The following is a 13,176-nucleotide window of genomic DNA, read 5'->3' as shown; positions in this document are numbered from 1 at the left end:
GTGGGGGTGGGGGGTGGGGTGATTGGTTGCATCATTCATTATTTGAGATTTTTGGATTATTAATTTATTTGAAAGAATATAATGAAATGCTGTACGTAGAATAAATTTTGTGGTGATTTCTTTAACAAATTGATATTGTATATTAGTGGTGTAAATAATTATGACATATTTAGCAAGTAAGTAATTTGTTTTTATTTTTACTAGCCTAATTTACAACTTTTTGTCTTTATGGTGTAATTTTTTCAACTTACATTTCTGTCTCAATTTTATGTGGCATATTTTCTTTTGCTTGTCCGAAAAGATTATCATTTTTTTATAATTGGAAACAATTTAACTTTATAATTAGATTTTAGCTTTAGTGAAATTATTTGTAATCATATAAATGATTAAGGCGTGTTTTGGATCACAAATTTTAAAAAAAATTCATTATAGTTTCTTAAACTTTATTTTAAGTTAAACTATATCATATAAATGGCGGAAAGATTAGATTAACAATGACTAGACACATATTAGTTCTAATTAGGAATGTCAAACATTTAAGTACTGCAATTAGCCACTAATTACTCATTAAAATATAGTAGGTTGATTAATCAACAAGATCAGAAATTTAAAGCATGAATCTCATTTTAAATTACTAATATTAGTTGTTCAATTTTTTCTACATATACCTTTAAAAAATGATAAACAGATCAATTTTATTGATTTGATCTTTTAAAAATTGAATTAATTATTTATAATAACGTGAACCACTAATATGACTTGTTTGGTAGTACTACTTGTTTGGAGTTTTATTGTGTACTTGTGTTTCTATTCTAGTTTTGCATTTGTACGAAAACCCTAATGTTAACTTTGTTGGACCACAATGTGAGTAGTTTTCTTGGGACTTGGGACAAATGCTCAAACTTACAATCCCAATGCCTAGGCATATCTATATTTATTATTATTACTCCTTCCCCTTAATCGAAAACGATTGGAAAAATTTAAAAATTAATATGATATAAATACTCGATATAAAGTTTTAAAATTTTAATAATTAGAGTATCTGGTCTAACTATACCTGACTTGGATTTTTTTTTTGTTTCCTCATTTGGTTACTCGTATTAAAACGGCATGAATAACAAGGTGGAGCAATGAATTAATTAATTAATAATAATTAGGAAGAAACCTAGGGATATTGGGGAAATGGCATGGATAATGCATAAGAATCTAGTATTAACACAACACCTAATTAAATTAGTGAAAATAGGGGAAAAACATTGATTGTAACATCAGAATCTTAAATCTTTTATGCTTTCCCATTTAGATTTTCCACACTCCACACCACTGCATGATCAAATTTAAATGCTTTAATTCTAAGCTGTTTTTTTTTTCTAAAAAAAAAAATTCCCTTTTCTTTAATCCTCTCTCTTTCAAATTGGTTTTCCTAAGGGGAACACCTAAATGATGGGATGATCGAAGAGTTATCTGGTACTTATTGCTAGTTGTTAGTTAGAAGTGATAGATATTCCAAGAAATTAATTGATGTGACAGATATTACATAATATTAAACGAGCATTTATCAATATCTGAGCGAGCAAAATTATATTTTTTTTACATAGAACAAAAAAAAAGAATTACTAACAACTGATTTTTTTATTTCTGTAAAACGTCCAGTATTTTGAAAGAAACAATTTATTGAAGTAACTAATATTTAGGATTATCAATATGATGAGTCTTGTAAACGCAATATGATGAGTCTGATGTATACGTATACCTCGTTCCTCTGGCATGTGAAGTCAATTTTCAAAACTATTTTGGATAATATTGAATGGACTTCCTATATGGCATATTTTGATTTCACACTGTTCTGGGGAATTATATATGAAAAAATAATGTACGACCTATAGAAAATGTCAATTTTTGTAGTAACTATTTTTATTATACAAAAAAATATTTATTTATTTTTGTTTTAACCTTGCGTGCAAGCATTTGGGTCCAGTATGCGTATCTCAGCGATTTTCCACATATGCCACAATCAACAATATATTACGTTACTAAATTTTAGCAATACATCTTTTTATTTATTTAGTTGAATTTTTCTTCTAAAGTATTTATTACAAGTCACTTTCATATTTCTTTTAAATCTTATAATCCTTCTTTCTCATTTTTAAAAAAACTATCAGTAACTTTTATTACATATTTTAATTATTTATGTGTACGTGTTAATTTTTAGTGTAATATATATAATGTTTATTTCTATATTTTAAAAAATGTGCGCATTCACTTTCAATTCTTTACATTATAAATGGAAACAACCAATAAAAAGATTGCTCTAAGTCTTATAGTGTAACTTATAAGGAGTACTTCATTTATTATAACCCCCTCCTCTTTTCATGCTAGGGTGGTATATATTTTTTATTTAAAATTTCACTGTTCGATTTGATATAAATTTCCTCCATACTTAAATTTGTACATATTCTTCATTCGGAGTTCTATTATTCAATGTGTGTACATTCATGGATTGCATGATAAATATTTCACCTTTTGCGATTATTTAATTTTTGAAAATACATATTGAGCCTGACTTTAATACGATGTCAAATTAGATTTTGGTCCAATTTACGCTACTATAAGCATTCCATTCCCAAAAAAGGAAAGAAGAAGAGTAGGACATAGCAGATAGGTAGTGTTTTTTCGACATTGATATGATAATACTTTAGTGAAAAGTTTATTAATAATATTATTTTAATGTATCACTCCATGTGACGAACAGCAGTAGCCCTTCTTAGTGCCATATGAAGTTACCACCACTATGTCATTTCTAGAGTCATTATGACAACATCTACTATCATACACAATTCACTCACCGTAAAAAAAAAATTACTCTAATCGAATAATAAGATCTGTGTTATATACTATCCTTCTCATATTTCACTTGTATAATTATACATACCTTCTTCTTATTTATTTTTCAAGCTGTTTCTTGAACAGTGTAAAAACGAAGAGAAAAGAAAATGTCTAATATGAGAAACAAACGAGATTTCTTCTAAATAAAAAAAATCCTCTCCATATTATTATTGTTGTTGAAAAATCAATCACATATATATTTGGTCAAATGATGTCTTGTACGGATTAGGCTTTCGTTATCCTTTTTAAGTATTGAACACATATGCTAGTTTAAAAATTGGGATTGATGTGTTGACAAAGAAAATATTCTTGCATTTTTATTTGATGGTCGATTTTGTACGAGCGAGAGTTGTTCAAATAGTAAATGTCTTTCTTTTTAATTTATACTTTGTGAGTTTTGTTAGTCGTACTAATTAATGGTCGACTTTATACGAGTGAGAGTTGTTCAAATAGTAAGCATCTTTCTTTTTAATTTATATTTTGTGAGTTTTGTTAGTCGTACTAATTAATGGTCGACTTTATACGAGTGAGAGTTGTTCAAANAAATTTATTAAATATTTGATCGTATACCTGATTATATCTATATAATATTGACTTAAACACGTTGTAAAAATTTATAAATTTTAAATTCTTAATATACCTAGATTTATATATTATAACAAATAACATATCTTATTTTTAAGATTTCAAAATCCTATACGAAAACATACATGTAAATATACTTCCTATTGCATATAAATTAAAATTTTAAAAATACCAAACTTAAACACGATAATTTACTCTATTGGTTTGTTGCACAAAATGTGGGGTAGATAGGAAGACAAGAAGTAGATAGATAAATAAATAAATAAAAATGTAGTTAATACTCTGCTCTCCATCTTAACTTGGCCTCATTCATTTTGGCATAGTATATAAGCGTGTAGTATTTATATATATATATATATATATATATATATATATCACCTAGAATATGTGTGTCTATTTGTTCAACTTTATACAAATTTATGTGTTATTTTGTGCAACAAAAAGTTGAAGGACACAAATATAGTACTCCATTTATCCCAATTTATGTGATTTACTTTCTTTTTTTAGTCCGTCCAAAAAAGAATGACATATTTCTTTATTAAGTAGCAACTTAATTAACTTTTAAATGTCCATTTTATCCTAAATGAAATGATTAATAGTCATACAAATTTCCATCATTAATTTTAGACTACAAATTTTAAAAGTCTCTTCTTTTATTTTTTTTAAAAACTTTGTGTCAAATCAAATTATCTCAGTAATTAATATCAAATTATAAGACACGTTTATATGTTTTATCTTATTTTATATTTATTGTGTTCCGAATTGATTGTATCGGAGAGTTTGTAGAGTTGAAGCAATGTCTATATTCTACGCAAGATTAGCATAAAAATCGAATAAATGATAGAAAAAGAATCTGTATATCCAAAATTGCATGATTGAAAAGTGAAGCATTATAAACCAGAAAAATAAGAAGAAATAAAGACGAATAATTTATATATGGGGGTCAATTAATTATTGTAGCATGCATGTTCTTGGGCTGCAATCAAAGTCAAAATTATAGATAGGATCCGTGTCTACCACAAGCCATCGTGTGTTAGATTCTGCTATGTCTATTTCTGATTTCGACATTTTAATGTTCTCTACCTCATAGCACAATTTAATTATTTCTTCCCATTTTAGCATTTTGATCAAATCAAGTCGAGTATAAAGTTATATATTTCAGAATACCATTAGACGGACCTTGGCCTGTCAATTTATAATAATTTATTTTGTTCTACACCCTTAACCACGATCTCAGGTTTGAGGCCAACTATTTAAGAAGACGCCTTTTTGGGGAGTGTGCTTTAGCACCTGTGGGATTTGTGAAACGAATTCTAATTTAATCAAATTTTAATGTAATATACAAACACTTGGTGAAAACTAAAACAAAAAAAAAATTCTAAGCACAAATATTACAACTTTTTTTTATACATAAAGTTAAGTTGATCTATAATAATTAGCTAGTGAATATCTTAATTTGTTAATTGACATAGAGAATCGACTATATAACCGACTAGAATGTATTGATGTGTAAGAAATTGATCCAACATGACATGACACATATTATTCACATGGGTTGATTTCATGAAGTTATGTATATGTGAACTTGTGTTATGTTTTATATCGCTTTCTTTAGAAGCTTCTCAGCCTAGCTAGCTAGGGTCCACACAACGAGAAGTTAACAACTGGATTCGTTGCGACCTAGGGATCATCATACACTAAACTCTTTCGCTCACGATTAGGACGGGGGCACAACACAATTCTTCTTGGAGGAGGGTTGTTTGCCTGGGTGACTGATCTCACCTTTCTTCTCTTTGATCCGTCCTCGTCATATGTGTGTCACATAAAATTATTTAAGCCGTTAGTATATATAAATGAAATTGTTACCAAAAAAATAAAATCGTAAACTATGGAGGTTTAATTTTCACATGAAAATTTCATTAAGGAACTCCTATATTAGATTGAAAAGAAAATGTAATGTATCTAGTCTAGACTAGAATATGGTGCTAGCTAAAACTTTTAGTATAAGAAAGAAAAGAAAAAAAGATCAAAATATGCTTAGGTTGATAATTATTTATTCTTTTAAGCAAGTAGAAAGAAATAAGGATATTGTTTTGTCTTAATATATTTTGTTTTGTGTTTTGAGAATCCGGAACTTGCGTATTCTACTTGTAATATAACTGTGTATGATCAAGTCATTCATTTGGTGAAGCAAGAATTTCAATAGATGGATGAAAAGCAAGTTAGAATCTTTATGTTTTGTTTTCTTTGTTGCTAATTTGCTTGTTATTACTGCTTCTTTTTTTATTTCAACTTGAAAGAGAAGTAGAAATACTGATCATTTAAAAAGCACGGTAGGAAAGAAAGTGGCAGTAATTTTCAATAATGTGCTAAACAGAATAAATACAGTATTCACATATTCTTCCTCATCTTGGTATCACAAGATTCTTTTTGATAATGATGTTTATTCTTCCTAGGCATAAATCAGATCAGTGTATGCACAAATTTGATTTGAGTAAGCTCTGCATTTTATTTTTATTTCCAAAATTATGAATCATTCATGCCATATATTGACATGAATTTTTGAAGCTTGAATGAGTAAATTGCTAGAGATGTTGTAAGAATGCACTATCAAGCTAAGGGAGATTCCTGCTTTTGTTATCAGAAATACATCCAAAACTACACCGAATTCATAAAATGCAATTATTCTGTTCTGTCATTTTACAAAGTGAATGAGGTAAAAGTTTCGTATAACAAAATACAACACAACCTCTCCCTGTACAAGTTGTGATTGAGCAGAGGACACATATGATGTGATATCTAATAATATCAAAAGAACCATCCAGTCTTAAAATTCTTCATGGACTTCAGGGTCCTCATAAGCAGGAGCTTCATAACTACTAGACTCTTCTGGAGCTTCATAACTACTAGACTCTTCTGGAGCTTCAAAGCTTGAATATGTACTTGATTCACTATCATATGAGTCCTTGGGTACCTCGGAACTAGTTTCCTTGTACNTTCGGTTATAGTTTCCTTGTACAATTCATCATACACAGTTTTATCCACTTCTATTTCCTTTAGTTGGAGAAATGCAAGTAAATGATCCACGCCATTAACTAAATCATACACCATTAATCCAACCTTTCCTCCAACCCAACTGCCCAACTCGCTTCCAACCAAGTAACCAAACCTACCCATGGTCTGCTCCCCGAGATAACCAACCCAATAGGCGCCAAACAAGGTACCAGAACCCCTCAATGCCCCTTCAGTTGGTGTACCTCCAAGATAAAGTGCTTCAAAAAAGTCCCATCCTGCAGAAATTATCGGACCAACAATACGCTTCGTCTTTCGCACGGCCAATTTTGCAGCTTTTGCTCCTTCTTTCTGAGCTACTTTAGCTGCTTCTTTTGCTGAGATGCCTTGTGATATGGCATCAGCCAGAGCGATCTCGATAGCTGAGTTCCTTGCTATCTCCACATGAGAGGATCTGATGTTATAAGCATACAGCTTCACACCTTCCTTGACTAAACATGCTACGCTTCCCGTACTCCCATCAAAACACTGCAACCAAGTAAATTCCCCACTCTTTGATGCAGCCTCTTGACCAACCAACTCCCTACATTTTTCAGCTGGAAAGCAACAAGATATTAGATAATTGATTGATATTATGTAGAATCAGGTGGAACGGAATAAGCAAAGCACCAAATAATGGTGAGTAGGACGGTAAACACTGAAGAAACTCCTTATCCTTAAAAGTTGTGACGCTGTTAATAATACAACTTAAAGCACAAAATAATCAAATAAAAGTGCCTCAAAGTAGCCGCTTGATGAAACTGATGCTGGTATGGAAATACATGCAGATTATGAAGTATGAGCATAAAAGTATCCTATTGCAATGAGTGCACAACATAATACCAAAACGGAACATTCCAAAGGTTAAAAGATTTCCAAAAAACAACAAAAAGTGATTGCTAAATCGATAAATAGTAATATCCATATCAGCTCCTTGAATGCATAGCACTACAACCAGAACCTCAGTTGAATGGTCAATGCAACAAATTTATCAAGAAATAAATGGTAGGCAGAACATATGTAAGAGGCAATTATCCAGTAGCAAAGTTGATGTTTTTAATTGGAGGGGATGGCGGAAAATGTAATTATGGGTTAGCAATACATCACAACAATTAAAACAAAAAAAAGAAGCTTCAATGTTGAGAAAGAGATTGAATATTAGTTCATAATCAACACTTTGACACCCGAATTAACACTGTCTAAAGCGAGACGAAACACTCAAACCACATAGCACCAAATTTCAGGATTTAAGCACTAAATATTTCTCTACACAATATCAGTCACGATAGGTACAAAGAAGTGAGAATTTAAAGAGTCAAAAACTACAAGATTATATTTGGAGGGAGCAAATAGAAGAATTGTTAAAGCAATTGACTCATCCAAGATTCTATGTCAAGCTACCTCCAGGATTATGAAAGTCATTTGCAACTCCATGTAAGGGATTGATCAGTAAATCGAACTACCTTACCATCATACGCTTAAATATTCATTCATTATTGATGCTGTTAGTCAAAATTTGCAGGATCCTCATGATAGTCATTGGGATGCAGCAGTATGCATCCATCAATATATCAAGACCCACCCAGGACAAAGCCTTCAAATATGAAGACTGAATATATACTCATATTACAGAAGGTGCATATACAGGTTGGCTGAGTCATCTAGATAGTCCATATTCAAAAATTGTGTTTGATAAATGGAAACTTAAAAGTGAAAAAGTAAGAAGTAAGGTAGACTGTTCAAATTGACCTGCAAGCAAAATGCACGTTACACATAAGTATAACTGCAGGTCAATTTGTACACTCTACCAAATGACTCCTAAGATAGTAAGGTAGACTTTTGAATTTTGTGGTCTTAACCCAAAGATGTGTATAATGCACCAAATGGCATTCGAATCTTATGGTCATAAACATGTTGTGGGATGTTGGAAATAAAGAGTTACTAAACATAGAAGGTGTCATTCTCTTTGAAACATACTAAAAAGGAAAGTATGACACATAAATTGGAACAGAGGGAGCATACGTTTTCATAAGCAGTATAATATTTCATTCTTGTCACTTCTAAGAATGTCGAGAGCACACTAATACTGTGGGATGATTGTGCTTCATCTGGACGTACTGACCTTAACAAGATAATCGCTAATCTCAGGAGCTAAACGAGATGTTTCAACTTAGAAATGACCTNAAAAAAGGAAAGTATGACACATAAATTGGAACAGAGGGAGCATACGTTTTCATAAGCAGTATAATATTTCATTCTTGTCACTTCTAAGAATGTCGAGAGCACACTAATACTGTGGGATGATTGTGCTTCATCTGGACGTACTGACCTTAACAAGATAATCGCTAATCTCAGGAGCTAAACGAGATGTTTCAACTTAGAAATGACCTCCTAAAACTGTCCTTAATAGCTATTTGTCAGCATTAACACCAAATGAAATAGCCTCTGGGCAAAGTGCCTATAAAACACTGAATTATCAGCTTATAGATGTATTCACCAATTCCTTAATCGCTCCTAATGTTACATATGTAACATGCTTGGTAAACACAACTTGTATTGACCAACTTTTGGAGACATGTCAAATGGTTCACAGTAGATAGTTAAACGTAAATGGTTAAGTATTTAGTATCTTATTACTTATTAGTGCCCTACATCAGAAATACAGCTATATTCATTGTAGGATCCAAGTACAAGATATAAGTCACCCTCATGCATTTTTTGAATCATATGACAAATAACAAACAAAAGGATGTTACTGGAAGGGTTGAAAAGATAATATATAGAATCACGAGTCTCCATTTAGTTTACTAACATATTCACTTATTTATAGCTCACTGCACCTGTTCGATTTTTTTATTACATTAGAAAAGGGGAAAGGGGTTGGGAAAGGGATGCTACGCTATTAATAGGGTTTGAAATATCTACCTCAACAGTGGATTGCAGGTAGCTCACCAAGTGAGCTTGCCCTCAATCCCTCATTGCACTTTTTTTGGAAGCTAAATACAAAATATCTTGTATTTTGGTAAAAGAGGAAGTACAGGTGAGTTTGTGTGTGTATATATACAAACACACCTCTTTGGATAGCTTGTTTGTTAATTGTGATTAAGCACTTGCATATAAATTGTTCCACACTGAGGGTACTGAATAAATGAAAAATATTTAAAGTACCAGAAAAATTACTAAACTGTGTGTAATTGTTTTGATACCATCTCGGTGCGAAGTTAATAAAACCGATTATTTGATTTATCAAGAAGAAAAAGTGCAAGACATTACTTCTTCTAAATCCTCCATCCTTCTCTTATTTCTCACAGTGTGAATTAGAGAAGAGTCCCTTTCTCCTAACTCAACCCAGATATAATTTCCTTACTTTATACCTTAAAAAGAGAAATTCTGCAAGGCTTACGGGAAGTTAAATAAAGCATTTGACTAAAAGAATGTAGCATCGTTTCAAGTTGCCATCACTACTATAAGAACTTCAAACATAGTATGACGCAGAGAAGAAAAACTCAGTCTTCTCCACATTTCTTTGACATTGAAAAAAGAGAGAGAAGTTTTTTCCATATTTCTAAGCACAGAATAAGCCTAGATGCTCCTTCACTTGCCAAATTAGTTCGATTTTGACAGTATAAGTAGCTTTCTTCATTCATGTGTCAGCCAGGGAGCCCTAGATCTAACATTTTACACAGTAGTACATGCAAAAAACTGTGACCCTCTTCACTTCAATTTCTTTTTTGTAATTAAATTTACATTAAATACAAAATCATGTTATATTATATAGTATTTGCCCAAATCTACTCTCTACAACCCAGAGATTAACAGAGTTTTCAAATCCACGTTATTGAACTCCCCTAATGCATAAGTTAATAACCCACACTATATACTCTCCTTATGCATAAGTTAATCACATACACTATAGGAGTACTTTTAATTTCTCATTGTCCCTGCACCGTACAATATCCTTTTGATGATATTAGCACTATACTATTAATAGCAATGCAATCTCAAACAAGTTAGGATCAGCTATATGAATCCTCATTGACCATATTCACCATTTAAATACATCAAAGGCCAACCATAACGAGAAATCAATATTGAATATGCTAGTTTTTACGATGGTCATCAACCTACAGCAACCCTCCTAATTTATATGGGCATGAGACCAGCAACATGAGTAAGCTCACTCTGTACATTCCTCTTCGTACAGTGCTTCATTAACAAAATTACCTATCACCTATCAAAAAGGAATACTATAATCAATTATGCAACTTTTTTCTCCAGTATAACCTTCTAATTCAGATTTCTTGTGGTTAACTACCCAATGAAATCAATGAGTCATTCCTCAAAGGAGGTATTATTTAATTCCTCAACATTGCAATTCGAATAACTTCTTGTAAAGTCATAGCAGTTCTTTGTAAAAGTATGCAAAAACCAGTCTACAGGAACTTAAAACGTAATATGACACTTATAAGGAAAACTAAGTCTTTTCCACAATTTTTGAGCGTAGACTAAGACTATATAAACCTGCACATAACCAAATTTAATTCGATTTTGACAGATCATATGTAACTCTCCTTATACATTGACTGCAATAGGCCTCCCAGAGCACAACTCTCCTTATAAATTTTACATCTACACACTGTCAACTTCTGTAGAAGTTGGATTATCCCCAGACCAAATCATATATCATGAGCCATCATCACCAGCCTTATAAATCATTAATATCAAATGTTGATAGCATCACCCATTTTGTTCTATTATAATATCCCAACAGATGCAATAGCCCTTGCTGGCTTCCGTTTACCTAAATAAAAATGTAATTTTACTTCACTACGAGACAATAGAGCACTACGAAATCATTTGTCACCCAGGCAGTCAGTCAACATTCTTGTATCATACTAAATCCCAAAATAACGCAGTAGATCATAACAAACTAAAGCTTTAAACCAAAAATGTAAAACTCCGATTTCGTTAGATCCTAAACCAACAATCTTTAGTCAATTCAAGATTTGGTCAATATACTCTAACATTTACCCTCAACTTGAACAAATACTTTCAAAATCAATAGCGATTAAACCCTATTTAGACGAAAGAACAAGACGTAAATTGAATCAATCAAAGAAAACGATGAAAATTGGATTGCTTACCGGTGATGCTGAGAATTAGTAGGCCAACGAGAAAGAGAAGAACTTGAACCCTCTTCTTCTCAATCATTGAACTCAAAAATGACTACACACAAACCCTAAGTATCAAAAGCGAATCTAAGAAGATGGATCTGCAGCAGTTGAGTATCTATGAACTTGACTCAGTAGACAAAGAACGCGTTGGGATAAATGAATTTATTTATTTTTGCAGTTCGTTAACTAAGCGGGACACGAAAAAGCAAAGCGACGGACCACTATTAAATATTTTCTCTAAGATATTATACTCTCACGTAGGTGTGGACGTTTTGGTTCTTCAGTTCGATTTAATCAAATTTTGATACGATTATTTGATATTTGGTTTTATAAAAGTGTGCACCATAGTTTATACCAAACTAGATCGGTTTGCTTTTTCTATTTTAGTTTGATTTAGTTCGATATTTTTAAATCGATTTTCGATGTGAATAAAAATAAAGAGAGAATATGATAACGTGTTAAGAGTTTCATCATGTATTTAATAAAAATAAAGAGGGCATAGATGATTTTTTAGCAAAGATGTCAAAGTTTTTTTTCCGTTTCTTAGCATAGATGACTGCCATTTTGCTAAAGCCTGAAGACTTTCTCCCATACCGGAATGCTGAATGAATAAAGAAGAGAGCAAGCAGCCTAACAAGCACGATGCCACGATGAACTTTCGAACAACCAAATATAAGGACTCACAATGTACAATTGTACATAAATAACAATAGTTCAACATTTTATTGACATTATATTTGTTGTCATTTAAAAATTGAAAACTTAAATAGGTCATGTAAATATTTTGAGTAAATTCAAAAGTGTATAATTATTATTAATTAAGCAATATAATTTAAATATTTTTAAATTTAGTAAATAAAACTTCGATTCTTCAGTGCATCGTAGTTTCGGGACCCTTGCACCGAACTCCGAACCAAAGAATCGAAGTTCCGAAAAAGAAAATCGACACCGAATCAAAACATCAAAGAACCAAAATTTTTCGATTCGATTTGATTTTTTGATTTTTCGGTATTTATGCCCACCCCTACTCTCCCGTGACATACTAGTGTATTCACATTCTACTCCATGAAAAAAAAAAGATCTATTAATAACCGAGTAAATTTTAGGTTTAACAAATATAAAAATTATATTTGTATGTTATAAATATAATTTGCATAATTATGTTGCAAATTTTAAGTTTGTAATGGCTATTAATATGTATATTTCGGTATACTTATACGAAAAAAATCAATTGTATAAGCATATATTTGGAAAGAAATAAGAAAGTATTTTTTTGTGTAACCTGTGTTTGTATAAAGCGAGAAAGAGAAAAGATTTGGACAGGAAAAGATTTGTAGTGTATAATTATAAGTGTATAAGACAAAAAGTTATGTATATATTATATATACAGTTTTTTCTCGCTTTTTATACAAACACAAATATAGTTTATACATTTGTGTTTGCATAAAGTGGGAGAGGCGAGAGAGAGAGTGGCGAGCAA

At 31.3% G+C, this 13,176-nt stretch overlaps 1 protein-coding gene across 1 annotated transcript; it reads right to left on the bottom strand.

The window, feature by feature from the left end:
• Positions 1-6,087: 6,087 nt before the first annotated feature.
• On the bottom strand, positions 6,088-11,906 carry LOC107004888. The gene is given in 3 exon segments (XM_015203328.2): positions 6,088-6,487; positions 6,490-7,079; positions 11,667-11,906. Coding segments are annotated over 3 exon segments (846 nt in total). The 5' UTR covers positions 11,734-11,906; the 3' UTR covers positions 6,088-6,298.
• Between the last annotated feature and the right edge of the window lie 1,270 nt (positions 11,907-13,176).

Source organism: Solanum pennellii, chromosome 1, assembly GCF_001406875.1.
Source record: "Solanum pennellii chromosome 1, SPENNV200".
Taxonomy (NCBI): Eukaryota; Viridiplantae; Streptophyta; class Magnoliopsida; order Solanales; family Solanaceae; genus Solanum; species Solanum pennellii.
The sequence above is the reverse complement of the archived record's forward strand: the minus strand, read 5'-3'. Positions and strand labels throughout refer to the sequence as shown.